The sequence below is a fragment of the Colletotrichum tamarilloi genome (assembly GCF_030869305.1).
Source record: "Colletotrichum tamarilloi strain Tom-12 chromosome Unknown Scaffold_40.1, whole genome shotgun sequence".
NCBI classification, from domain to species: domain Eukaryota; kingdom Fungi; phylum Ascomycota; class Sordariomycetes; order Glomerellales; family Glomerellaceae; genus Colletotrichum; species Colletotrichum tamarilloi.
The window spans coordinates 1-25,842 of NW_026849423.1; the positions used below are offsets into that span (position 1 = coordinate 1).

The 25,842-nt window shown below is 52.4% G+C and overlaps 11 protein-coding genes across 11 annotated transcripts; 8 read left to right on the plus strand and 3 right to left on the minus strand.

Annotated features, from left to right (window-relative positions):
- Positions 1-27: 27 nt before the first annotated feature.
- CTAM01_09673 (uncharacterized protein) lies at positions 28-219 on the plus strand (the record flags this gene model as incomplete). Its single annotated transcript, XM_060525690.1, has 1 exon — positions 28-219. One exon carries the CDS (start codon positions 28-30, stop codon positions 217-219), a length of 192 nt encoding a protein of 63 aa, XP_060379566.1.
- A 935-nt stretch (positions 220-1,154) lies between these two features.
- Positions 1,155-2,705, plus strand: CTAM01_09674 (ergosterol biosynthesis ERG4/ERG24 family protein; the record flags this gene model as incomplete). The annotated part of the gene is made up of 3 exons (XM_060525691.1): positions 1,155-1,192; positions 1,256-1,563; positions 1,615-2,705. 3 exons carry the CDS (start codon positions 1,155-1,157, stop codon positions 2,703-2,705), a joined length of 1,437 nt encoding a protein of 478 aa, XP_060379567.1.
- Positions 2,706-2,845: 140 nt separating this feature from the next.
- CTAM01_09675 (uncharacterized protein) lies at positions 2,846-5,850 on the minus strand (the record flags this gene model as incomplete). The annotated part of the gene is made up of 4 exons (XM_060525692.1): positions 2,846-4,376; positions 4,436-5,201; positions 5,269-5,324; positions 5,399-5,850. 4 exons carry the CDS (start codon positions 5,848-5,850, stop codon positions 2,846-2,848), a joined length of 2,805 nt encoding a protein of 934 aa, XP_060379568.1.
- Positions 5,851-6,251: 401 nt separating this feature from the next.
- On the minus strand, positions 6,252-7,511 carry CTAM01_09676 (L-galactose dehydrogenase; the record flags this gene model as incomplete). Its single annotated transcript, XM_060525693.1, has 1 exon — positions 6,252-7,511. The coding sequence occupies one exon, from the start codon at positions 7,509-7,511 to the stop codon at positions 6,252-6,254; it is 1,260 nt and encodes a 419-aa protein (XP_060379569.1).
- A 299-nt stretch (positions 7,512-7,810) lies between these two features.
- On the plus strand, positions 7,811-8,119 carry CTAM01_09677 (uncharacterized protein; the record flags this gene model as incomplete). Its single annotated transcript, XM_060525694.1, has 1 exon — positions 7,811-8,119. One exon carries the CDS (start codon positions 7,811-7,813, stop codon positions 8,117-8,119), a length of 309 nt encoding a protein of 102 aa, XP_060379570.1.
- Positions 8,120-8,690: 571 nt separating this feature from the next.
- On the plus strand, positions 8,691-10,490 carry CTAM01_09678 (sugar 1,4-lactone oxidase; the record flags this gene model as incomplete). Its single annotated transcript, XM_060525695.1, has 3 exons — positions 8,691-8,997; positions 9,077-9,695; positions 9,773-10,490. The coding sequence occupies 3 exons, from the start codon at positions 8,691-8,693 to the stop codon at positions 10,488-10,490; spliced, it is 1,644 nt and encodes a 547-aa protein (XP_060379571.1).
- Positions 10,491-13,155: 2,665 nt separating this feature from the next.
- CTAM01_09679 (uncharacterized protein) lies at positions 13,156-13,482 on the plus strand (the record flags this gene model as incomplete). The annotated part of the gene is made up of 1 exon (XM_060525696.1): positions 13,156-13,482. The coding sequence occupies one exon, from the start codon at positions 13,156-13,158 to the stop codon at positions 13,480-13,482; it is 327 nt and encodes a 108-aa protein (XP_060379572.1).
- Positions 13,483-16,466: 2,984 nt separating this feature from the next.
- Positions 16,467-17,273, plus strand: CTAM01_09680 (SIS domain-containing protein; the record flags this gene model as incomplete). The annotated part of the gene is made up of 1 exon (XM_060525697.1): positions 16,467-17,273. One exon carries the CDS (start codon positions 16,467-16,469, stop codon positions 17,271-17,273), a length of 807 nt encoding a protein of 268 aa, XP_060379573.1.
- Positions 17,274-19,223: 1,950 nt separating this feature from the next.
- Positions 19,224-21,162, plus strand: CTAM01_09681 (major facilitator superfamily transporter; the record flags this gene model as incomplete). Its single annotated transcript, XM_060525698.1, has 3 exons — positions 19,224-19,999; positions 20,059-20,194; positions 20,248-21,162. 3 exons carry the CDS (start codon positions 19,224-19,226, stop codon positions 21,160-21,162), a joined length of 1,827 nt encoding a protein of 608 aa, XP_060379574.1.
- Positions 21,163-21,478: 316 nt separating this feature from the next.
- Positions 21,479-22,558, minus strand: CTAM01_09682 (uncharacterized protein; the record flags this gene model as incomplete). The annotated part of the gene is made up of 1 exon (XM_060525699.1): positions 21,479-22,558. One exon carries the CDS (start codon positions 22,556-22,558, stop codon positions 21,479-21,481), a length of 1,080 nt encoding a protein of 359 aa, XP_060379575.1.
- Positions 22,559-24,629: 2,071 nt separating this feature from the next.
- CTAM01_09683 (uncharacterized protein) lies at positions 24,630-25,595 on the plus strand (the record flags this gene model as incomplete). Its single annotated transcript, XM_060525700.1, has 2 exons — positions 24,630-24,857; positions 24,909-25,595. The coding sequence occupies 2 exons, from the start codon at positions 24,630-24,632 to the stop codon at positions 25,593-25,595; spliced, it is 915 nt and encodes a 304-aa protein (XP_060379576.1).
- Between the last annotated feature and the right edge of the window lie 247 nt (positions 25,596-25,842).

Genomic DNA, 25,842 nt, shown 5'->3' on the forward strand with positions numbered 1-25,842 from the left:
CGGCACATCGACGCCGGCCTGGCCATAATGGCCACGATGGACGGGCCGGAGGTGTACAGGGACAGGGCGATAAGCCGGCGCCTCAGACGGCTCCTACGGGACCCCCCGGGTAACGATAATACCCATATAAAAGAACAGATTATGCTGGACCTGGCTGCCCACGCGGGCTGGCACCAGGAGGTCCTGTGCGCGTTGGAGTGGGTGAAGCTCGCCCTGTAGGCGGCTGGAAGCGGCGGAAGGTTGGGAGCTGTTGATGAAAGGGAGACAATGGTCGAGTCGGTTGATTTTGATTAGTAGTTAGGTATGGAGCGCAATATACCCAGTTTTCCCCAATACGTAATACACGGTACGGCCCCGGCGGATTGCTCCGTCGGGGGGAAGTAGAGCTTATAAATAAGGTAAGAATAATTAGTTATAAACTAAAGGAATTATTATAATAAAAAATAGTTAACGTATAGTTAAATAGAAGTAAATATTTAAAATTATTAAAGTAGTAGCTTTTATTAAAGTAATAGATATAAAAATTTACTTAGTTATTAAAAAAGGGGCTTTTAAAATAAAATAAAAAGCTAAAAAGATAAAGAATACTAGCTAGCTTTAGCTTATATACGTAATTAACGGTTTAAATAATAAGCGGCTATTAAAAAGGGGGTAGTCAAGGCTTATATATAATAGTATATAATTAACAATTATCTACCCGTTTAGCTAAGGAGGCCGTTTAGCTAAAAAGCACCTACTTTAGTAGGTGATGAGTCCCGAATGCCCAAAAAAGTGGGGGCGGGCACGAGTAATCGGAGTCCGTGAATAAGGACATCACGGAAAACACGGGCACCGGTGAAGTGGAGCCGATCGGCACCGGAGCACAAGAGGGCTCGGCGTCGCCCACCGCGGATTAGCGCCTCGGCAAATGGAAATTGCAGCTGGAAGCACGACCCACGCCGCAAATTTCTGCTGATTGGTGCTGTTCTGCCCCAACAGAAAGGGGTATCCCCATTACGCGTGTTGTGTTTGCTCTTCTCATGCCACCGCGTCACGTCAAGTGGAAGCCGGCGTTTCACTCTTTATTCTGAAGCCAGCTGAGATATCTATCTCTTAAGTAAGGGTCAACACTGATAAAATCCATCGTGCTGAGTCAGGGACAATTCTAAACAACCATGGCTCCAAAGAAGCACAGCTATGAGTTCGGAGGCCCGTAAGTTCCGCGCTCTACAGCCGCTTCTCATACCCAATCGCTGACTATTTGATGTTCGCCCAGTCCCGGCGCCTTTGCCATCGTCTTTGGACTTCCCGTCCTCTTGTGGACCTTCTTCTTCGTCTGCAATGACAAGACCGGATGTCCCGCACCGTCCACTTTGAGCCCTCGCACGTTGACCTTGGAGAAGCTCAAACTCGAGACGCCATGGCCCGCAGATGGAATCTGGGGCTTCTGTAGCTGGGAAGCTTTCGGCTGGAGCATCGCCTACTACTTTGTGAGCTTGGTCTTGTACCGCGTTCTCCCTGCTCAGGAGATGCTCGGTACCAAGTTGGTTCAATCTGGTCGCCCATTGAAGTATCGCTTCAACTGTAAGGTTTCTCAATTCAAACACTCAATGGATCCATCTAACCCAGGGACAGCTTTCAACGCCACAGTCTTCCAGCTCGCCGGCCTGGCTATCGGCACCTACCTTCAAGGCGCCGACTTCGTCGTCTGGACTTATATCTCAGACAACTACCTCCAGCTCTTGACCGCCAACACCATCCTCGCTTATATCATCACCGTCTACGTCTATGTCGCCAGCTTCAGCGTGAAACCCGGCAACCCAGAGCTACGTGAGCTGGCTGTCGGCGGCAACACCGGCAGCCTCATCTACGACATCTACATCGGCCGCGAACTGAACCCCCGCATCACCCTGCCCTTATTCGGCGAGGTTGACCTCAAAGCCTGGCTGGAGATGCGCCCCGGTCTCACCGGCTGGGTCATCCTCAACCTTGCCTTCTGCGCAAAGCAGTACCGCACATACGGCTACCTCTCCGACAGCATCCTTCTCACCACCGCCGTGCAGGGCTACTATGTCCTCGAGGGCCAGTTCATGGAGGCCGGCTTGCTCACCATGATGGATATCACCACCGATGGCCTGGGCTTCATGCTGACGTTCGGTGACATCGTCTGGGTGCCCTTCCTCTACTCCACCCAGACCCGCTACCTCTCCGTCTACCCCGTCCACCTCGGCTGGGCTGGCGTCGCCAGCATCTTTGCCGTCTTCGCGACTGGCCTGTACATCTTCCGCTCTGCGAACAACCAGAAGAAGGTCTTCCGCACGCAGCCTGATCACCCGAGCGTCAAAGATTTGCCCTTCATCCAGACGAAACGCGGTACTAGGCTGCTTACTGGTGGATGGTGGGGCAGGTCTCGTCATATCAACTACTTTGGCGACTGGCTTCAGGCTTCGCCGTTCAGCTTGCCGACTGCCGTGTCCGGCTACCAGATCCTCAGTGCTGGCAGCGCCGTGTCCGGTGCTATCACGATGATTGACGGGCGTGAGGTCGTTCAGGGCGCTGCTCGTGGCTGGGGCATGATCTTCACGTACTTCTACGTGCTGTACTTTGCCATCTTGCTTATTCATCGCGAAGGGCGGGACGATGTTGCTTGCACCGAGAAGTATGGCGAAGATTGGGAGAATTATAAGAAGATTGTTAGATGGAAGATTCTGCCCGGGGTCTACTAGGGGAGTCGAGTAAGGTGGGCAATGTAACCGTCAATTTCACCCGACGGTAAATACATTGATGTCATCAATCAAGCTGGAGGTGACATAATTTGGGACTTGGACTGTGATTTGCATCTGGACTATGTTGGTGTATGCCTCCTTTATGTAGCACCATATTGGAGAAGCATAGCCTCGATTTTCCCCGAGATCTCCTTGATGTTTCTCAGGCGGTGGTCGACGACTGCCTCAAAATATTCTCCACAGCCGGAGATAGCCTGTAGACAAGGCATTTGGGCCTCAGATTGACATATTTGGAGCGGCGTCATACCACTCAGATGGTCGCATGCACGTAGTATGGTGTGCTCTGGCCGATTCATCGCAGCCGGATTCCCTCTAGCGTTTGGTTTCGCGCCATTCTCGAGCAGAAGTTCCACCCCATCCTGATCCAAACAAGCGACAGCGATTTGTAATGGCGTGACTACGAAGTCTGGTGCATCTGTTTTCGCACCCAGGTCTAGCAGGTCCTCGAGTCTGCATGTCGTCTCACAGTCTCCACCCATAACGCATTTCATGAACGACTCATGACCATGTAAAACGACAGAGTTCGGCAGAAGACAGCGTAGGTCGATGTCTTTGTGCCAATTCTCCAAGATATGATATAATGCTCCTCTCATGGAAATATCCGAAGCTGTGCCCACCATGAATTCGCTAAGTGGAAGGTGGAATATTTGTTCAATGTTTCCTACGTCGAATCGGAAACCCATGCGTACTGTAGCCCCCAGAAGATTCCTTCCACAGCCTTCTTTGCGTAGCATGAAGTCAGCTAGCTTGAAAGCTTGCATTTGAAAGAAGTCGACCAAAATCCGAATCTCAGGCTGTGATGGTGCATATAATACATTTTGCGTGCACGAATAAGCACACTCGAGCCTGTAGTCCTCGACGAGCCCTTCCACGATACTAGGCCCGTTTTCTAAGAGTTTCAAGTTACGAAACGTGTCAAAAGGATGTGTTCTTGAGTGGTGCGGAGTTGTAAGCATGAGAACAAGCTCCTTATTCTGTAGGAGATACTCTTCACAGTCACTGATCATTGTTATGGCTGCGAGAGTGCAATATGTTCCAAAGTCGAGCCGCCATGCGAGGGTCCGAGAAATTTCATCGTTCTCAAGAGTCCTAGTCCCGTTAATCTTGTACTGAAATGCCTCTGAGAAAATGGCGCTCGCTCGTTCGCTTAGGGCTGTGGACTTGTCTAGGCGAAAACAATATTTCGTACTAAAACGGATCGATGTCCCCAGATATTCCATGACAGTGTAATGCGAAAATGAAATTTCCGGTTCTTCATCAAGGTAAAAGTCGTCTGCCGTGACAGTTATGAGACATCCGCATAATTCGCGAAGAAATTCGACATCGTAGCGGTAGTCCTTTGCACAGGGGTTTTGCTGAGTGAAGTCTCTTTGGATTCCTCCAACCAATACGTCGTAGCTCATCGACTCATTTCCGAAAACTTTGTTGTTGAAGCAAATCCAATCAAGAGCCGAAACTACAACTTGTAGATTTTCTTCAGGTATGGCCTCGAAAATTCTGTCGTATGCTTCGTCGAGGGTTTTTGGGAGGTTTCTCAATTCGTTCATGATGGCTGCCTTGTTCCCTTTGATTCGTCGTAAGGAATCAAGCTGGCACACGATCCACCGAAACCTACGGAGCGCAGCAATTAGTCTCATATACACGATAGCGGTTGTAAGTGACATACTTACATTCCTTTTGCGCCAATACATAAGGCCTCTAGAGCCTCTTGGCGTACATCTTCTGTCCAGTCCTTCAACTTGTCATTGGTAGCGAGTCGAGATTCAGTATAAAGACGTATATCAGCATCGAGATACTCGTTTCGCATGGAAAGTCCCGTCGAAATCTCTTCCATCACTTTTTCAATGTCCATGTATTCGCGACTTGTTACCAAGAGGCAAATATTTGAGAATCTGAAGTCGGTGGCGAGATCCCGCAAGACCTTGAGAAGCTGCTCTCTTGAAGTGCTTTCGTCGATAGCGTCAATCGTGATGTGAACACTGCTGAAGTAGCGTGAGGCGGCCTCAAGAGCAGTGAACAGGTCGCTGAGGCTAGGATCCCTGCCATCCTTAAACATCTTCCAAAGATGGTCTGGGACCTGATCTGCCTTCCTACACATACGCTCAAGGACCCATCTTAAAAATGGAGCTGACTCGTCCTGATTGTGCCCGAAGTAGCAGTAGTAGTGAAGTCCAATCGACACAGAGTCACTTGAAGTAGACTGTCGGCAATTCTCTTCGATTTTCTCAGCCAGTTGTGAAGCCAAGATAGTTTTGCCGGCTCCCGGGATGCCATGAATCCACAGGCATCGCACATCTCCTTGACTGAACTGGGCCCACTCTGGAGTACGTGACATCCATTCGCACGTTCCAGGTTCGTGATTTGTGCAAGCTCGGTGGTGAATTGATGACGGGTCAGTATGTCTGAGCCACTTGTACACATCGTTTCGTTGGTTTTCTGACCATTGATGTGACGATCAGTATGGTAACAGTGGCCATCGCTTAAGAGGTCGAGTGGAACATACCAGTCAGAACTTGCTGGATGCGTGAAGTTCCCTCGCGTATGAGCTTGATGTCATGACTAGGGGAAGACAAGTCTTAGAATTCTTGCGGGCTACCCGTGGTTTGTATATGAGACACAGCATTTTCACTTACCTGGATGTTGCGGTTAAAGCGAGACTGATTGTATTTTTGCACCGTGCAACGTCTTGGAGCAGTTTTCTGGCCTTCGTCTCCTTCAACGGCCATGCCAAGTTCCTCAGAGTGACCTGCACTTTCCTTCTCTTCGAATCAGGGGGCCCTTGTGCCTGGTTTTGGTCAGAGGCGATCAACTTCTCCAGCTGTTCGATGGCGCCATGGCATTCTGCAACAGGCCCTGCATCTCCGTCCAAAGCTTTTCGCAAAGCCGAGTCTGGTTCTTCGAATTTGAGGAGGAACTCGACGTTCTGCAAGACTGCTCCCACTGAGGAACATTCGACGAGGATCGTGCGTAGATCGGAGGGTGCATCCCGGACGTGCTCGATGTAGTGCTTGCAGAGTGATACTACTCTATCCACGATCTGAATAGTTGCGAAGACACTCGCCACAAGACCAAAGGCTTCTGCCATCTTTCAGCCGTTGTCAGTACTCAGGGCAGTACTGAAACGATCGATGACAGCAGCGACCCGCGTACTTGAAAAGGGGAGAATGGCGAAGATACGATCAGGCTGTGGGCGGGGAGATCTCGCCTTATGATTCCGAAGACCCTCGAAAGCAGCTGGCAGAATGCCTCGGAGTGTGCCCAAGGCAGGCTGTGCCGCAAGCTGGCAACTCCAGACCAATCGTGCAATTCCAGCTGTTGGTGCACCTCAAACGATCTATAGCCTGCATCGCCTCGGGGGCTGGTGGCGTGTCAAGGCATATTGACCAATCGGATGCTTATCGTTGTATGAGGAATTGCATGGCAAAATATTTTGTCAAAGGTGTCTATTTCTATCAGGTATCGAGACATGCAAGTAACGCTAATCGCTCACAAATTGCTGGAAATTCTAGTCATGAAGTTGGTCATCAGTTCATCCTCCTCCGGGATCAAGCCAAACTTATCCGCGCTCCTCTCATTCTGGAAGCCCTCATCGGGGCTCGCCCAGCTGTAGCCCTTCCAGACGCCCAACTCGGGCCACATCTTCTGCTCCACGAGAGCCTTGAGCTTCTCATACCGCGCCGAAGCCTCGCTGCCAGCAGCAAGACCCTCGAGCACAAGCTTCCACGACTCGACAGTCTGCTCGAGCTCCGCGGTGCTGGTGACGCCCATCACGCTGCCTCCGACGCGCACGTCGCCGCTCTGGCCCGGCAACTGCACGCCAAGACCAGCTGCGGCGCCAACGCGGGCGTACTCCTCCATTGACCATTGAAGCGCCACGGTTTCCAGACGCTCGCCGGCATCGCTGGCGATGGCCGAGAGCTTCTGGCATGCCGAGCGCAGGTCGTCCGGCGCGGGGTGCCACGACGCGATAACGCCGGCCTTGCCCTCCGCCGTCTCCGTGCGCGCGGGAACGCCTGTGGATGTGAGGAGACCCATACCGAGCATACTTGCGTTCAGCACGACCTGCACGCCGGCGTTGCGGAATCTCCGCAGCGGGCTCTGCTCGTCGGTGTGATCGGGTCCGGCGACAACCTCTGCGAGGCCGAGCGTGGGGTTCTGGATGGTGAAGTGGCCGTAGCTCAGGATTGCATCGAGAGCCTCACCCGTCTCAGCGAGGATCATCTCGGCGAGACTGCAGAGAACATGGACGGGGAAACCACTGATACCGACATAGCGGATCTTGCCCTCATCGCGAAGCTGTCTTAACGTCTGGACGGCAGCAAGGACTTCTGCGGGGGAGACGAACTCGACGTCGTGCATGTACACGAGGTCGAGGTACGTCGTGTTGAGGCGGCTGAGGGAGCGGAGGACAGAGTAGCGCACGTACGCCGGCGAGTAGTCAAACTCGTTGCCGGCGATGCGGCCTGCCTTTGTGACCAGCACGTAGGACTCTCTGGGGATGTTGGTGGCTGCGGTGTGGGCGGCCAGGGCGTCACCGAGCAGGACTTCTGAGGGGCCGTAGTACGGCGATGTGTCGAAGCCGTTGACGCCGAGCTCTAGTGCCCTTGAGACGATTTGCCTGTACGGCATCTGCAGCGGGTCCTTTACATGCTGGGTGTTGAAGGTTGCTGTGCCTAGGAAGAGAGGTGGCAGGACGGAGGCGATGGAAGGCCGGGAGGCCGGGTTGAGGCTTGTTGTGGTAGCCATGACTCCTGGAGGAAAGGTGATATGAGAATGAGATGAGAGCTAGTGAGAATGGTTCGATATGTTCAGGGTGTAAAAGTTCGGGAAGAGGGGCGGGAAAGAAAAGGGACTTGTCAGGAAACTGTCTAGCCTTAAGACGGGAAGTGAGAAGAAAGGGCTGAGCCGGTGAGGTGTTTGCTACTTGATATGAGAGGGTCACAACAGGATCGGTCCAGAAGTCTGGTCTAAAAAGCCCGCATGGGGGGCCTCGCTGCTTGCCAGGCTCCTGGACTAGGAGGAATTCGTTATTAACCATAACTGTTATGTGGGCATTCGAGACCGCTCTTCTCCGTCCGCTTCTATTAGCGTACCCAGAAACCGTGAGCTCGGATTCTCTCAGGGCTAGGCTCAAGCCGCGTACGCTCAAAGGGTACTCGACTCAGTGCCGATACATAGGTAAGGTATTAGAGTATCAACTCGTCAATACTTACGAAGCTATGTTGCGTGGTGGGGTTTATGCGTGGTCTCTCTTGGGCCAAGCCCTTGGGCGCGAGCTATTTTGCCAAGTGAATTTGGACCGATTGCACGTGTCACCTCGTCTCAACTTGCCACAACTTGATAGACAAAAGTGACAGAGTGACAGCAGAACGACAAGTTGGGCAAAGCCGCAAAAGAGAGAGAAGAGAGATCATGGATGGGAGGACCCCCAAATGCAAGAATCCTTGCTAACTGCAATTTTTCTCCTACCGGGCCTCGCCGGCCGGCATAAGTGTGGCGGAACCCCCAGTATCCATGTTCCTCTGAGACTTCCCGTTTCAAGCCACCCTCCTTGACTCGTCATCCACAAACAGATCCCCCCGATCCCTGGCGCCAGTCGTACGGTCGCACCAGAAAGCACCGCAGAAAGTCAGAAACCCAGAAGATGCGGTGTGCTCCATTGCGGACGCTAAACTTGTTTTGTCATATAAACCGTCATTAGCCTCAAAATTTCCAAAACACTCGGCTTTCAGGGTGCGTTGTCCAATTCACTCTCGGGTTTTCCCTCATAATCTTTGCCAACGAGAGAGGCGGGCGGCACTTAACAAAAGCCCCTCAACCTTGGATCATCATCAGGGTCGTCTGTAGTTCGACTTTGCTTCTTCCGAGCCCGGTGTAATAGTTGTTAATTATCATCGTCGACGAGAGCAGGCTCCGACACTCACAATGGCCGCCGTTGCGTCCCTGGACCCTCACATTCGCGGCATCATCGATGATGCCGCCGCCGATGGCATCCCGTTCCGGGCCAAGTCGGCTCACTTCCACACCACCTGGGCGCGCACCTTCTCATCGCTGCCGGAGCTCTTCATTCAGCCTCAGTCGCAGCAGGAGGTTGAGAAGGCTGTCAAGCTTGCGCGCCGGTGCAGACGGCGCATCACCACGGTTGGCCATGCACACTCACCTTCGGACCTCACGTGCACGAGTAACTGGCTGGTCAACCTCGATGGATTCAAGAAAGTGTTATCTGTCGATAGTAAGCACAGACCCTCATGTCATATCTCATTCACTCATCCGCGTAATCTCTTGAGAGCTATGCTAATGCAACTTGACAGAAGAGACTGGCCTGGTTGTCATGCAAGCCGGCATCCGGCTATGGCAACTCACTGAGGAGCTGAATAAGCATGGCCTCTCATTCCCTGTGCTGGGTAGCGTCAACGAGCAGAGCATCGCCGGCGTCATCAGCACAGGAACCCGCGGCAGCACCCTGAAATACGGTCTGCTTTCCGAGGCCATTTCCTCCCTCAAGATCGTCCTTGCCAACGGTGAGACGGTCTCATGCTCGCCGGACGAGAACCCGGATCTCTTCCGCGGCGCCACGCTGTCGCTCGGCGCCCTCGGCATCATTACCGAGGTCAGCTTCCGTGCCGTGCCGGCTTTTAGCTTGCACTGGCAGCAGACGATCCAGGCCGACTACAAGATGCTCGACGCCTGGAAGCAGGACAACAAGCTGTGGACCCAGTCCGACTTTGTCCGGGTGTGGTGGCTGCCTTATACCAGGAGGGCCGTGGTCTGGAAGGCAGACATTGTCACAAAGGAAGACCTCGAGTCCGGAAAGGAGAAGAACCGAGATCCGCCAGTCGGCTACTACGATGGAGCTCTCGGTTATCACATATACCACAACCTTCTTTACCTATCGCGTTACATCCCTCGCATCCTGCCCTGGGTTGAATGGTAAGCTGAAGCCCCTTCCTTGATACACCTCATCCGACGTCGTCGACGGACTCAACGGACTAACTGACGTCCTACAGGTTCGTGTTCGGCATGCAATACGGCTTCAATGATGGCTACACCTCATCAGCCGTCCAGCCCATGGATAAGGCTTTGTGGATGAACTGTCTCTACAGCCAATTCGTCAACGAGTGGGCCATCCCGCTCCACCGCGGGCCCGAGGCCCTGATGCGTCTCGGATCCTGGCTCAACAAGCTCAAGCCGGGCGACCCCGACTACGTCGACCACGGCATTCCCTTCTCTGCCGAGGGCCTCTACGTGCACTCGCCCGTCGAGGTCCGCGTCTGCGACGCCACCGTCCACACCAGCGCTGAGCAGCGCAACAGACCCTTCCTCGACAGCACCGTCAAGGACGGTCCCACGCTCAACCTCAACGCGACGATGTACCGTCCCTACGACCTCGACCCGCCCGGCCTGAAGCGCTGGATGCAGGGCTTCGAGTGGCTGATGCGTGACCTCGGTGGCAAGCCGCACTGGGCCAAGAACTTCAACGTCAAGAACGAGGAGTTTGCTGAGTGGTACGGTGATGACATGGTCCAGTGGCGTCGTGTCCGCGATGAGGTTGACCCCGACGGACTGTTCGTCGGACCTTGGCACCGGCAGTTTGTGCTGGATCCCAAGAGCGCTCCTCTCAGGTTTGAGGAGTTTGAGAAGACGAGGCATGATGCTGGCCGGGGTGTAACCGTATACGGCACCCGTCTGGAGATCGAAGATGCCGATGCTGATGTCAAGGCATGAGCTACCCTATCTTAGTTAGTATCTGTAGTGTCTGACTGTGTAACTTCTTGGCCCGGTGAATGGCGTGGGCTGTGTAAGTTGGCATCTGGATCTTTCATAGCATTGATTTACTTCCTACAATACAATCACATAGATTTCAAGCGAGGCAATTTCCATCACCCTGCCCAGACTGCCCGGAAGCATTTTACATCCAAAGTAAGATTGTAAACAGTTCTTATTCCCAATATTCGAATACGATGAAACGTGCAAATCATTGCCTCTTCCGTTGATGCCTCCCTTCCCAGCCAACAATCTTTCTGGTCCCTGAATTTTGGAGCTGTCTCCTTTTCTGCGCAGTCGATAACCCACCCCTCCATCCACCCCCATGGGCACGCAGCTACGGTAGGCGAGGGCAGGACGGGGGTCTTCTCCGTTAGTGCATCCGTCAAGATGCTACTTGGTCTGTGGTGTAGGTAGATAAATGAAAGTCCGAAAATGCCAGATACGTGTAAAGACAGCTTTTTACGCCGTAATGATAGGTAGACCGTAGACCCCACACTTGACCCCCCTCCCCTGTGTGATGCTCAGATCGTCGCCCTTTAATCTTGCTAAGCAAGAAAGACAAGGTAAGGGTCCGTGTTCTCCTGGAGCGAGATCACCCAATTCTGGGCACCAAGACGAGACTCCCAAGTTCTAGAATTTCTTTGGGAAGGACAACAAAGTTAAGGAATTCTGGATACCCTTCATCACATCATTCTTCTTTTTTCTCGCTCGGGCTTTTCAAGGGGCGGGCGGCAGGGCATGGTTCAAGTTTTGGTTTGTCGGCCGCGGGACGCGGGTGAGCGGCAATCAGCGAGTTTGATCATCGCACCGAATTCAATGCCGCTCGTACGTTCGTCCCCCTTCGCCGGTGACGGTCGGCGAGGACGAGCGCGGGCTCTTGTTCTTTGTATCAACGTCGTCGTAAGGCTGCAGGCTCAACGTCGCATTGCGTCGCGATTGTGGATTAGTATTGCACTGCTGTATTGCGCAATCGCGCATTATCTAAAGACCCCTTCGTCTTAGTTGGCGGTATGGCTTGCAGCAAGGGGACGCACCAACAGCTTAGTGCTCATGAGTAGCCTATATGGCCAGCATCTTCGGGACGTTTGACGAGGTCTTCGGATCGCTGATACCGAATTGATTACTGCCAATGCTGTCTATATTGGAAGGTTATCAATTTCAACCTTGTTTGAGGTTCCTTAGCTGCGGTGTCTGAGAGAGAAAATAATATGAACATTTACTTGGCTTATATTAGTCGGAGAAATAAACGAAAAACTCAAAATGATTGAAAATCCAATCTTGCATGAAGATCCGGCCGGTGTTTGCCGGAGCCTCAGATGTTTGCGCACACGCACTGGCAGGCCTAGACACCTCTGTACTCCATCAGGTAGTCTGGGATATCTACAATGTAGGGGCTCGTCGCAGCACCATGTCTCCTACTGTACCCGGCTGGATATCCGATAGTGATATGGAAAGAAAGCGGCGAATCAGTTCGTCGACAATGATGCTGTCCCTTCCCCTGCGTTGCCGAAAACAAACAGATTGCTGGGGGTTCAATCCAGTGTTCGAACTTCCGTCAAGTCTGTTCCCGAACGAGCGCGCGGCAAGCTCGAGCCACAGCCGGTGGGTTGGCCCTTGGGCTGGGAACAGGATTGTTGTCCACAACATCCGCGTTCTCAAGGGGCCGTCCTTGCTTGCTTGCGTGTTGTGGAACCTCTTGCGTGAAATTGGTAACTGAGCCGCCTTTTGCCCAATGCCCAGTTATCACATAATCATGCAGTTTGTGAGCCGCGGTGCAAGGTGAGGGAGTGAGAGAGTCAGAGAGTGCCATCTAGCTTTGGGCTGTTCACCGCCGCTGGCTGTGCTCCGTTCCCCCCAAGCGCGCCCACTTCCCGACTCTCTGGATTCACCGAAGGGCTGAGCGCAAATCAAGGAAGAAAATTTCTATCAGAGTAGCACTCAGCCGCGTCAATCCCGTTATGATTAAGGTTCTATGGTTAAGGAAGCCACGTCAGATGAACATCAATGATTGCTTTTTACTACGTTGAGTCCCGTAGTGGCGGGCAATGACGTGGTTGTGGACGGCAATCAATGTAGCTTGCGCAAAAAAGGGGCCCAACAAGCAAATACTGGTGGTGACTGTAAAGTTCAATGCTACAGTAAACACCTGAATGGTAAAGCAACCCCCCACCAGCCCGCGGGAGGCGCGTCTTTCCTTACTTGCATTCACAATTCATTCAAACAGAGTTTGGCGAGAACCAGATGGCACCTGCATGCGCTAGACTGTTAGCGGTCGATAGCATATTGATGTCTGTATGACGGGGCGGCCATCTGGGACGGTCCTGGAGACGGATAGACTGGATGGAGACTTGAAGTTTTGGAGTTTTGGGGACAAGAGTCGAACGGACGGAGTCGACCCGTTGCCCCGGAATTGAGAGACAAGACAATACTCCACCACCCATCTCGGTAGTTGAGAGTGGTCAAGACTTTCAGACATGCTTGACATGGACGAGAAGGAATAAGGAAGGAGGATTCAGGAAGACGCAACGACCAGGTCCTGCTGCACTGTTGTCAGCACACTACAAGCAGGGAACGGCCGACCTAGCCGTGTTGGGGCAGACGAGAACCTCTCAGTAGAGAGTGAATGTATGGAGAAACTCAAGTTGCATACTGCTGCAGCTTCATCAGTGGGGAGAGAAAGGAGCCCGGGCCATCGATAACGTTCCGCAGCCGTCCCGTCAGGACATCATTGGGCCTCTGCACATGCTGGGTCTTACACAGGTGCAGAGCCATCTCTCCAATTTTATCTGAATCCCCGTTTTGGATCCTGTTGCCAGTTGGGAGGGGGGGATGCCGTGAGAGAGTTGAGACTGAGGCTCTTATCACGGCCGGTGAGGACGACAGCCAACAACTGCCGATGATTTTCTCACGGGTTTCACAGTTGGGTGAGGGTCGGCAAGGCGCGCGTTAACAAGCTTCCGTTCGTCATGAGTCCGGAAAAGCCGTGATGGGCGCAAGTCCGGGCGCCGGGCGCCGTCCGAACCAAACCCCCAACCCCAACCAGGCACCTCAGCACCAGCCAGTCATTCCATCATCCTGTCTGCAATAGCTGCCATCTTGGGTGACATGCGACAGACGTTTTGAGACGAGGTGAAGTGGACGTGGCTTTTTCGCGCTTGGCCGATCTCATTCCCAGAATAGACACTAATGGTTCGTGTCAATAGGTAGTATGTTCCTGGTTTCGGTTGACTTTCTTGATGAAGCCTGAAGGTGAGGCGTGGAGGGCACATTCACAGTGTCGACTACATTTGCCAAGAAAGGAAATAGAGTCGGGGTCGCCTCAGCCCTCGTAGACTGCGAGACAAACCCCTCCAGAAAGTGCTACGTTGAACCGATTTGCGAGCAAAAGAACAGATGAAGAGACCATGGGGTGCAGATCCAAGAAAACGGCTCCTTCAGATAAACCTCTCTGCTGGACTAAAAATTGGTTCGTTGTACAGGTAAGTTGGGGTAACTGAGAGCCAAGACTAGCTAAGGTGTGAGAGAATGGTGATCATAGCCGAGCATGTGCAAAAACCACTCTACTGAGTACTCACGAATCCGAGTACCTCGCCATTGACTTTGAGCACTGGAGTTTTCCTCGCCACTACCTGCAACTTGTGCAATTTGTCTGACTCTCGGGTGGGAGGGGAAGAGAAAGTAGGGAGGGGGGCAGGCAATCAAGGCTCCCCTGCCACCAGATCTAGCAGAGAACAGCACAGACGGCAGCTCCCGACCAGAAGGTCGGGTCAAGCCAAGTGTGTGAGTAGAAAGTTAATGGTAGTGCTCGAAAGCCTCGAAGACGTGTGGTGTGTCTTGGCCACCAAGAGGACCCAGGGACTAAGGACCGAATGTCACCCTTGAACCCAGCCCCGACTTGGCCAGAAAGGAGTCGATCAACGATGACTGGACAGGGGCATGAAACTGACTCACTCTTGTTCTCTCTCTCCTCCAGGGCCCCCACCCTTCTTCTGTGGCTGGTGAGAGTGCTCTGTAAAGTTCAGGGACTCCAAGAAAGTAAAATGTCACCTCGAAAGGAGGCTCTGCCATGTCAGCTTGCGTCTGCAGCTTTCTGGGCGCCATTTATCGGTTAAAGCTGCCCAAAGACAGCTTAAGCCCCGATGCGCCTAGACGCCATCCGCCCACTCCTTTCGCTGGTGTGACCCTTTCCGCCCATCCACTTCCCGAAGAGGCGAAGGAGCCCCTCCATCTCCCATATTGCGGTGCCACCGGGGAGGACGGCAAGACGCTCGTTAGCGCGCGCACACAAAGAAAAAGACCCTCTTCAAAATATATTCCGTTTCAATGAATAGGTATCCGTAATCGCCTTGTCATCGCAATTGTGGATGACGTTGACTCCATCGATATTGCGTCGCCTTTTCCTTAGTGCGGCTGAGAGCGAGTTTCCTTATGCCCAGTAGGCCTGATGATTGAGACAGGAACGGTTTCAACACGTAGTTTTTCTTCTAGAAGAAGCCAAATAAGCAAGAAACTCACCTTGAGTACGACAGCGTCATCTGAAAGCTTCTTCAGATGAGGTTCGACACGTCAGGGAGCCTGGACAACATTGGATGCGATGCAAGGGGACCATATGTCAGAGTCAGACACCTTGCCGTGCTATCAACGGCGGCCAGCACGTGTCCAGCCTAGCCACCCAGCGTCTAAATCTATGTCCAACAGGCGGCTATCTTGGCGGGAGGGGGCCATGGCGTACCAGGCGCAGCTTAAATGGGATCACGACAGCTGTAGAATGACAGGAATTAACGAGGGGGCGTTTAGAAACCGAAAAAAGCAATCTACGGAGAGATGCGTCTAGCGTGGATTGATAAACATTAAAGTTTGGCCCAGCTTCTCGCCCGAATCAGGACGCCACGGACGCCCATCAGATTGATCAGAGGGGACGATCTCTTGTCCTGGTTAGACGGAGATGAAGTGAGTTTGGGGGAGATGGCCAAAACCTGCAGATGTCCTCTTCTGACCCTTGCCAGCATGCAGGTACACCGAGGCCCAGAACCCAGGCTCGACCAGCTTTTCTCTTTGATATCTACGAATAATACACTATGGACGGTCCACGGGATATCCACGTCGTCCCGTCGCGTCGGTGTGGCTTGACAAACCCCCCATCCCGTCCCGGAACAAATCAAGACATACCACCGATGAACCGAGGTGGGAACTGATAACAGCATTCTCGCGGGATGAGGTGGCTTACATTATGCAAAGTCTGGCATATGCCTGCTCTTCGGAGGCGCACGAACCCTCGCGTCAGGTTTCCTGTTGGATTAAGGGGAGGGGGGTTTACCAGTCTTGGCCCGTTGTTTATTGTGGGCTATTTTGAGACTGCGACTTCGTCACCCTTCCCACGCCTTTTTACCGCGGCCAAACGTGCATGTCCAGAGTAAATGAAAGGGCTCTCTCTGAGCTTGTACCCCCCGACACGGTGAAGCATGGTTCACCTTGGATACCGCTTCGCTGTGGAAAAGGACGCCCACCCTCTGTCATGAACTTTGACGGCAGATCGCCCATGATAGGCTCGAGCCAGGGACCTCCCTGTGCATCAAATTGAGGATCCGCTTTACGCCCAACGACCAAACTCCTCTTTTTTTCTAGGCTTACAAGTTACACTAGACTGAATATACTGGAGATATCGATGGCTCCAAGGTATCCGATGGATCGAGCACCTTTGATCAGTATTAAAGAGCGGATCTTCCTCTCTCCATCACGGGTCTATCATCGGCAAGATCATCAGCTTCACTTTCCAACCACCTTTCTCCTTCTCATCAAACATCAACAGAGTTGATTAAAACAAATCAGAGCCGGGCTCCATTTCACTGCTTCACTTCTTCCGAGCAACAGAAACATCAAGCCTCACCCGCTCCTTTCAACCTTTTCTCCCTTTTCCACCGCACACATTTCAAAATGGTTCCTCCTCGCTCTGGATCTGCTATGGGCATGCGCAGCCGCGGCCCCGTAGAGCTCAACGTCAACCTCGCCAAATCATATGAGATTCGCGGCCCCAAGTCACCCATGCCCAGATCTCCTCTCCGCGACGTCACCCACGAGGACCGCAGGGCCTCATCATCATACGAAGACCGACTCGATGGCGCCATCCACGTCCTCCGCACTGAGGCAAACGCCCTCATGGCCCTTACTCAGCTCTACTCCTCCGAGCGCGTCTGCCGCGACGGCTTCTACCGCTCCGTTGATGCTCTTGTCCGCCACCGTGATCACCGCGGCAAGGTCGTCTTCATCGGCGTCGGCAAGTCTGGCTGGATTGCGAAGAAGCTCACTGCGACCTTCAGCAGCTTGGGTCTCCCCGCCGTCTTCCTTCACCCCACTGAGGCCCTCCACGGTGACCTCGGTATTGTGGGCGAGTACGACACCCTCATCATGATCACCTTCTCCGGCAAGACCCCCGAGCTCATGCTCCTCCTGCCTCACCTCAACAAGAAGTGCCCTCTCATTCTCCTCACTTCACCCACCAGCATGGAGACGTGCGAGATCGCAAAGGCCCGCCCTGATCTCATCCTCCTCCCTGCTCCCATCCCCGAGTCTGAAAAGGATACCTTTGGCGTCTCTGCGCCTACCACTTCTACGACCATGGCCATTGCCATGGGCGATGCCTTGGCGTATGTTGCTTCAAAGGAGATGTACTCATCGGTATCATCAGTCTTTGCAAAGAACCACCCTGGTGGCGCCATTGGCCAGGCTTTCAAGACAAAATAAACAGCCACTTGGTTGTCGACTTTTGTATTGAGAAAAGCTTTCTAGTGTTTTGAGGCAGGGCGTTGTCGGATATCAGGGAGGACTTCACAGACGTTAACGGACAGAGTTCAAATTGCTCACAAGGCGTCCAATCTTCATTGTAAATATCTTGTTCGGATTCGGGATTATTAGGCAAAACTAGCGGTTTTCGGGGACTCCATAGACTTCATTTCTTATGTTCGATACCACAATTCGATGATCATATCTCGTATTATCTCGTATTATCTTTCAAGTTTAAACATACCTCTCTTCCCAAAACGATGTGCCATACTCCAGAACGAGATTATACACTGCAGGCATCTCATTTTGCCATCTCATTTCGATACAAAGTATAAAATGGAACTAAGTATACTCAAGATGACTTCATTCCATGTAAATCTGTTTCTTAGAAATTATTCACGCTTGGCATAAACATTGAATCCAGTTTATCGTACCTCTCGGTGGTGCTACGTAGGGCATGTTACATTTATCGCCACACTAATGCAGGGTGATGGCGAGATCATCAATCCTCCCTGAGGAGGTGAAGATCGATTGATCGATGTTTGAAAAGTCTCGACTTTGGGCCTCCTTGTTTGCAAACACCTCACATCAACGTACAAATGTGTCGTTGCACATATCCTGATACTTCATCCACCGGCCTAGTGATACCTCGCCAGGCACTCTTTTGCCGTGCCGTGATGCGACATAAGGCTAGGTAGTACATATTCCATAATCCCCTCAAGTCTCAGCAAAGGAAAAAATCCCAAACCCAGAGTTTCTTCTGCGGAGCATATGTGCCACACGGCGTGAGCGGGTGGATGAATGAGTGCCGTGCTTGCCTCTCTTGCCAGAGATCTGGGACTGACACAACCCACACCCACCCACTGTCACAAGTCAAAAATCTCCATGAGTTTGTTTTGCCTTTGCTGCCCAGAACCCAGAACGGCAAGTGAGTAAGAGAAAGAGAGAAGCAGAACCCCGCTTGTCCGCCTCGACTGGAGTTGGCACCTGCAATCTCTTTCACACAACAAGTTCTAGACGCCGCACCTTGGTTCCCTCAGATCCTGTCGTCCAGTCGCCCTTCCTCCTATCATTGGCAGACGACGGACGTTGACCCTGCCATCTCTACTTGGGCCCCTGCAGGATGATCGCCCGTGCATAGCCAGGGAATATTCCTTGAGTACGGACCAATCGACCGACAGGGGCTTCCTAGTCTTATCCCACTAGGAACCTCACCAGCGTCGCATTGACTCGATCCAACGGAGGGTACGTACTCCACCCACGCACATTCGGGTCGAAAGTCCTTAAAACAGTTTGATATAACGCCAACCCGTAACGGCACGTGGGGTTTGACGCGTAGTTGCCGGGATAGGGGGGCATGGGCCACCCGAAAGGCTTTCCTTTTGGCACATCATCTTTGCGGCTTGCCCGCTGCGGTCGTCCGTTGTGGGCACCATCCCATCCCTCCCCCGTCGCGTCTCGTTGATTCAGGAGTCCTCAGAGAAATTAATAATTCCTGGGTTATCGCTGCGGTGCCGCCGATCCGCACCCAAGGTGATCCTAGTCGATCACCGGCCCTGGGGTCCCCAAGCATGATGATGAGCTGTGTTCATCATCAGCCACCCCGAGCTGGCGGCTACAACGACGTATGCCATGTGGGGTGGGGGGGCGTGGGATGTAAGGCCTGCGTTGCTTCTTAGACGCTGCCCGTCAATTATCCAAGACATGCGTAGCACAGCAAGCGAGAATGATGTGGTTCTCGCCCCTTGGAATTCATGGTCCTGATAGGGTCGGTCCCCGTCCTCGGCGGGCTCCTTTCCCTGCCTCTTGCAGTTATCACTCAATGAGGCCCATCATTGACAGGAAAACCTCCATTCCCTCTCCTTCACTCACCGCTACCAGTCTGGAAGCTAGCAGTAATGATCCATCACCATGTCGGACTCTCTCCAAGTGCCTGACCCCGCCAGGCTACAGTTCTACCCTCCAGGTGGACAGAAGCAGACCAGATTCGCTCCTCTCCCACCGAGACCACCGCCGCCTCCTGGTAGGCACTCCTTCATCAATGCCAGGAGCTCATGGATGCGAAGAAGCCAACGCTTCCAACCTCTTGGACTTGAACCACCACCATCAGACCGCTTCTCCCGCTTGCCGCGGCTAAGCAGGTTATCATACTACCCCGTCGCCAACGAGTATATCGAGGGTGTCTTCAACGAGAAGACTGCCCTCCCTCCACGATGGTCCTTTTACGTACCAGACTTTGACTTTGATGTCGAGGACTTTAAGAAGTATGACGAGAAGCCAGAAAATGAAGACGACGAGGGCCCGCCAACAGCCCTCAAGGCCTTCCGTGTCGACTTTTGGGATGGAGACCCGGATGACCCAAAGAACTGGTCGACGGCCTACCGTGTGCTCGTCGTCGCCATGTTTGCCTTGACGACACTGGCTACGGGCATCTACTCGACGGCCTACTCCAGTGGTATCACCCAGATGAGCCAAGAGCTCAACGTCACCAACCCTTCACTACCTCTCCTCGGTATCTCTCTTTACCTCGTCGGTCTTGCCCTTGGTGCCCTTATCATGGCACCTTTGAGTGAGACCTTTGGCCGAAGACCAATGTACATTGGAGGCCTGACAGTATTCTTGGGACTGATCCCTCTCGCCGCATTGGCAACCAACTTCACGATGGTCATCGTGGCACGTTTTTTAGGGTAAGCCGCCTTCACATTGTTCCTTCACTTATAAGATCAGTTGCTCACACGAACTCTAGTGCTGTCGCGGGAAGTGTCATGCTTTCCAACGTTGGCGGCTCCATCATGGACATCACGAACCCCAAATACTTGCCGCTGGCTATGTCAGTGTACTCATTCGGACCCCTCAACGGTCCCGTCCTCGGGCCTCTCATGGTAAGTTCCAATCACTCAAGATCCTCGGCCCAGGTCACTAACAATAATGACAGGGTGGATTTCTCGTTGAAGCCTTCGGCTGGAGATCACTCAACTGGATGTCATTGATCTCAACAGCCGTCGGAGCTCTCTTCATCATGACCGTCCCAGAGACGTACCGGCCTACACTTCTGAGAAAGAAGGCTGCTGCAAAGAGGCAAGAAGAGGAAGACCACAGATACTGGTCCGACTTTGACGACACCGTCCCTATTTTCCGCAGAATTAGGACGGCCGTGTCCCGTCCCTTCATCCTGTCCTTCACTGAGCCCGTGCTCATGTTCTGGAACATTTACATATCTGTCATTTACGCCATCGTCCAGTTGGCCTACGTCGCATTTCCTATTGTCTACACCACCGAGCGCGGCTGGAGCGTCGCCATTTCTGGTCTCGCCTTCCTCGGCGTCTTTGTCGGTATCGCGCTCGTCCTAGCCACCGAGCCGCTTCTCAGAAAGCTGGTCAATCGCCAACCCAAGAACCCGGAGACTGGCCAACAGGAGCCAGAGGCAGTCGTCCTTCTCATCTGCATCGGTGCTGTCCTCGAGCCCGTCGGCCAGCTCTCATTCGCTCTGACTTCCCTACCCATCGACATCCCCTTTTACTGGAGTGTCCTATCTGGTGTCCCCTTCGGCTACGGCTTCGGCCTCGTCTTCATTTACGGAACCAGCTACATCTCAAAAGTCTTTGGCATGTACGCGACCTCCGCCTCAGCCGGTAACCTCGTCTTCAGATCTATTCTGGGCGCCGTGTTGGTGCTCGTCGGCAAGAGCATGTACGCCGCCCTGACACCGCGCATTGCGGGCATTACGGTCGGTGTCGCCGAGGTCGTGCTCATGCCCGTCCCCTTTATCTTCTATAAGTGGGGCAAAAAGATTCGGCAGAGAAGCAAACTTATTCAAACTTTGGAGGAGCAAGCGAAGAAGATGTCTTAATTTTTTTATCCCCTCTGTACTACGGAAACCGGAAAGATACCCCCCTTTTCCTATGTCGAATACTGTACTGTGAACCAGTCACCAGTTACATTCTTGTCAAATAGCCTTTATTTATCAAACATCTGTACTTAGAACCTCGAGCGATCAAAATGTGTAGAATATAGATAGAATCATCATCATTATCCAAAAGTCCAATATTGCCTCCCATCTTCTATCTCATCTCTCGTACGAGTACATGTAGTTACTGCGTCATAGATTGCACGCACAGTCGTGAGATCTGCGGTCATTGCAAACTTGTAAGGTACATGTAGTTTTCCTATGCCGAACAAAGTTGCAGCCGCTCTTTCCAACACATTTTGACCCACTGATTCTGTGTATATCGACACGGCTCTTCTGCAGGGGACAAATTACTCGCAGGGCTCGCAGTGTTTGTCACACCGCCCGTCCAAACATTTTCCCGCAGCATCTTGAGCGCCACTGAGATATTGAGAAGCTTCTGCTTGTCGATAATCCTCTCAAACAGGTCTTCTACCTCATACCGCCGTGCGCTCACCGCCATGCTCTCGCAGCCGAGCACAAACACGGGCCAAACCATCATGGTCGCCGCATGCGTGTCGAGCGGCACGGCGGCAACGGCGTCGGATAGCTGCTCCACCAAAGCCAGGGGATGCTTTGTGGGACGTTCGGCTGCCAACGTGCTTGAGTCACCCTCGTCCGCGCGGAGCAGGAAGATTTGTGTTGCCAGGCTGTGGGCCCGGGCGGCTGCGATGCAGGCGTTGGCATCGCGGATTTTGAGACTCGTTGGCGGAGCCGATGGATCAGTATTTGGATCTGGCTGATGTTGAGGAGGTGGAAGATCTTGGCAAGCTGATTCAAGTTTTTCTAGGAGATGACATCGAGAAGAGACAAAGTCCTCGGGCGTAATCATCGTTTGGAAGAAGTCGTCAACCAGCGAGGCTGCTGCTCCAATTACCGGCAAAATGTGCATCGAGTAGCCGAAAACAATGTCTGGCCCATTGGCAGCAGAGCAGTCTTGACATTTTGGGAGGATGAGATCTTGCCAGGCCTGCTCGTCAAAGACTGGATGTGTTGCGCAAGGTACGCAGCAGAACGTGTCGATGTAAGCCATCATCTTGACGTTCACTGCCATCATTGGTGTGTCCTTTTCGATTGGCCAATTTGCGGCCACTCTTTGTCGTAAATTGTGTCTTTCTTGCATTTGCGCTTTAAGGCCTCGAAGAAGAGGGATGATTGATGGTGTATGCGACCCTTGCATGATTTCCATGCCAACGAGCGCTGCTGATGCTGCAATTGCCTCTTCACTCAAATACACTGGGAACGACGTCTGAAACTGGGGATTCGATATGGTTCTAGGCTGCTTTACGCAGGCCACCATTGTGGAGAGTGCTCTCTGTTTCCTTTCGAGAGTTTCTGCATGTTTGAGCTTCCCGAGTGCGTAAAGATGGGCGGACCCGGCAGCCAGGACCGCTGGAAGAAGGATGGAATTTTCCTTCCAGACAAAGGCAAGATATGGTTGCCGTATGGTAGCGTATTCTTCAGGGTTGGGATATACAAGATCCGGCAAAGAGTCGGCCCAGTGTCTGAAAATGAAGGCATCTGACGACGAATGAAGTTTCGGGCCCACTGACAGACTGCGTGCTACGGATGTCGGGGGGATAGCTTTTTTCCTACACGCGGCCGACTTTTTTGATGGACAAATCGTCAAAGAACTTCGGGGTTTGATGACGCTCTTGCTTGCAGATTGGCTATCCGGGCTGATATCGCTGATCTCAACCCATTTCAGATGTATCTGGTATCCGACACACTCGACACCACGACGCTCGCACTGCTTGCAGAACGGGCGCGCCTCGTCGCACTTGATACGGGCTGTTCGACATGTCCCGCATCCTGTGTCAAGAGCAGAGAAAAGTTAGATCCTACGCCAAGAGACGGTAGAAAGAGCCAAGCGCGATGAGACTTCGACGCGTTTGTCAGCCTCGTCGAGTGCGGGTTGACGAACCGTTGCGAGAGCGCCTGTGAGCTTGAGCAGCCATTGAAATCCGCCCGGCATTAGCCGATTTTGTGAGGTGAGGTGAGGTTTTGTGCTACGTGTGATGTTGATAGAAACTTCCCTCCCCCCAGACCAAATTGCATGTGATTTGAGTTTGTGATTCCGGTGGGATTAGATGCTACAGGTCGTTGAACTCAATCTGAGTGGTTTGTGCTGATGCAGAATTGTAGATGAGAAGAGAAACGCGACTAGCCATGACCAGATTAGGAAAAAAGAACGACTCCTTACTCGCCAAGATGGCGAGGTGTCTTGGTTTTATGTGCTCCGCTTTCATCCGGTTCCGACGACAAAGCGGCAAGTGGAGACCGCTATGGGGTTGTAACCAATAGCAACTACGTAACCGAGTCAGCAATGCCGTCGATGTTGTCACTAAAACATAACCATGACCTTGAAGATTTGGTGACATCTTGGCTTGTGCTGAGTTGACTTTTCTGTATTTTTGGTTACATTCTCTAGCTGTGGCCTCAGTTTGTCCCGAGTTGTCGGGTTATTTTACGATACAGTTCAGACCTTGCCAAGCTTCTATCCACATGGCTGGGGCACATTTGGTACCCTAAAGATCTAGACTTTCTAATGCAGCATGGGAAGGTCAGACCTAGCCAGGGTGGGGTTTTACCGACTACGGAGTGGATTCGAAGAGATCGCTGCCTTCGTGAGGACTTGAGCGGGCTTTCAACGTTGTAATGAAGACGTCGATTTTGAGAAAGTTCAGATCTGAGTAATACGTGTTGCCTCGTGGATTCATGGAGGAATGAGGGGGCGCTTACATTTTGAACCAAGAAACTAGCGGTATCTGCCAGAGCGCTAATTCGCCCCACAAAAGATGCCTGGCACGAGCTTCCATCATGGTATCAAATCGTCAACTTCAAAGATGTACAATAAAATGTCATCGACTGCTAACCCAGCCAATCGAATTTAAGGAAGATTCAGAATGTTACTGAGTACAGCTATCTTGAATGGAACAGAATTGACATTCACAGCGTGCGCTATAATAATCCATACAAATAGCGTAAGTCGTAAACTGCAACCACCAAGGTGAATCGGATCCTGGTTTCTGGGCATATGCAAAGTTGTGACATTTCTATCGTTTGTGATCTTATTTGCCTATCAGAATCATTCCATTTAATTGCACCAACTCACAGGCGAATCCTTCAAAGAGACTGCATTGGATATGAATCCCATGAGAGCGCTGACATGGTAAACTAAAATCTGACAGGCTGATTCTAGAGGTTGACATTGGTTGGATGCAAATTGTCCCTTGTTGGGCTTCAAACACATTCGACTTCGCCATGCTGATCAATATCATTATCACCATAGTACTTATTGACGTTTCCCCCCGCAATGCACAATTCATCTTTGGTCGCGTACTCACCACCACCATTTCTCAACCCCCATCATGGACCGCGCGAATCTCATCGCAACACTCGCCGCAGCGAGACAAACCCCCAAACGACCTATCGTAACCCTCGCAAACTGCGACAACGCATGGCTCATCTCTATCCCCAGACCTGCAGGAGGGACCGGTAAAAAGGTCTTTTACCATGTCTTGCAAGACCCTTGGCTCTTTGGCGTCAGTGACATGCTCATTAGCTACTTCTTGCGGCTATCGCTCAAGGAAAAATCGGTGCTAGAAACCATCGAGTCCTGCGAAGATTTAGTCTGAGAGATTGAGGAGGCAGTCGGGGGCTCCAAGGAAGATGACGAGCACTGGCTCGATGCGGTGACCGTCACCCATACCAATCCGGATCACCTACACCAACCGACGCTGCGAACCTTTGATCCATCACTCAAAGTCCTTGCCGTAGAAGACGCCGCCACCACGATCTCTGCAATGAAGCACTTTCACAACGTCCACGTTCTTCCGGACTTTGTACGTGGCCAGGCGTGGCCCGCTACGCCAGAGATGCCCGAGTGGCTGTCCATCTTCCGGCTTGAAGACGAGACAAAGAAGTACCCGAACCTTTACCATGCCATCGTCATCAAAATCGCAGCTGCGAATGGAAAAGACGAAGTCATTTTGTACAGCCCTCACGGAGTTGACCCCGGTATCGTCGAAGCCGCCATGGAGATGAACCCCGACGCGAAGGTTATTGCAATGACGCACCCAATCAACGAGGCTGGCGTTGGACTCAAGACCAAGGGGGTAGCTAATGCTCTGAAAATCCAGCGGAAGCATTCACCAAAGTATTGGATCCATTGCCAAGAAGGCATCCAGTATACCGGGTTCTTGACCTGGTTCTTCAACTATGGAGACAAGACTTTGGAAATAGGCCTGGAGGAAGAGGCCAGGGAAACCGAGGAGGAGCTTCCTAGGCCCAACTACGTGACTATCTCGAACGGCGCAGGGTTTGTTCTTGCATAGTTAGGGATATGCGAATGGAGTAGGCATGGAGTCAAATCGGTCGTCCTCTGTTTGAAGCTTCATCACGCAACCAACTACTTTATATCTGCATTTCTAAATAAGCCAACGGAAGCACAAGTGACTTAAAAAGAGAATGCATAATAGGAAAAAGCAAAATCGGCACACAAGAGCCTCAAAAGTTAAAAGAACTCCTCGACGGGGAATTGAACCCCGGTCCCCTGCGAATCGTGGGATTTCCCCGGTGACA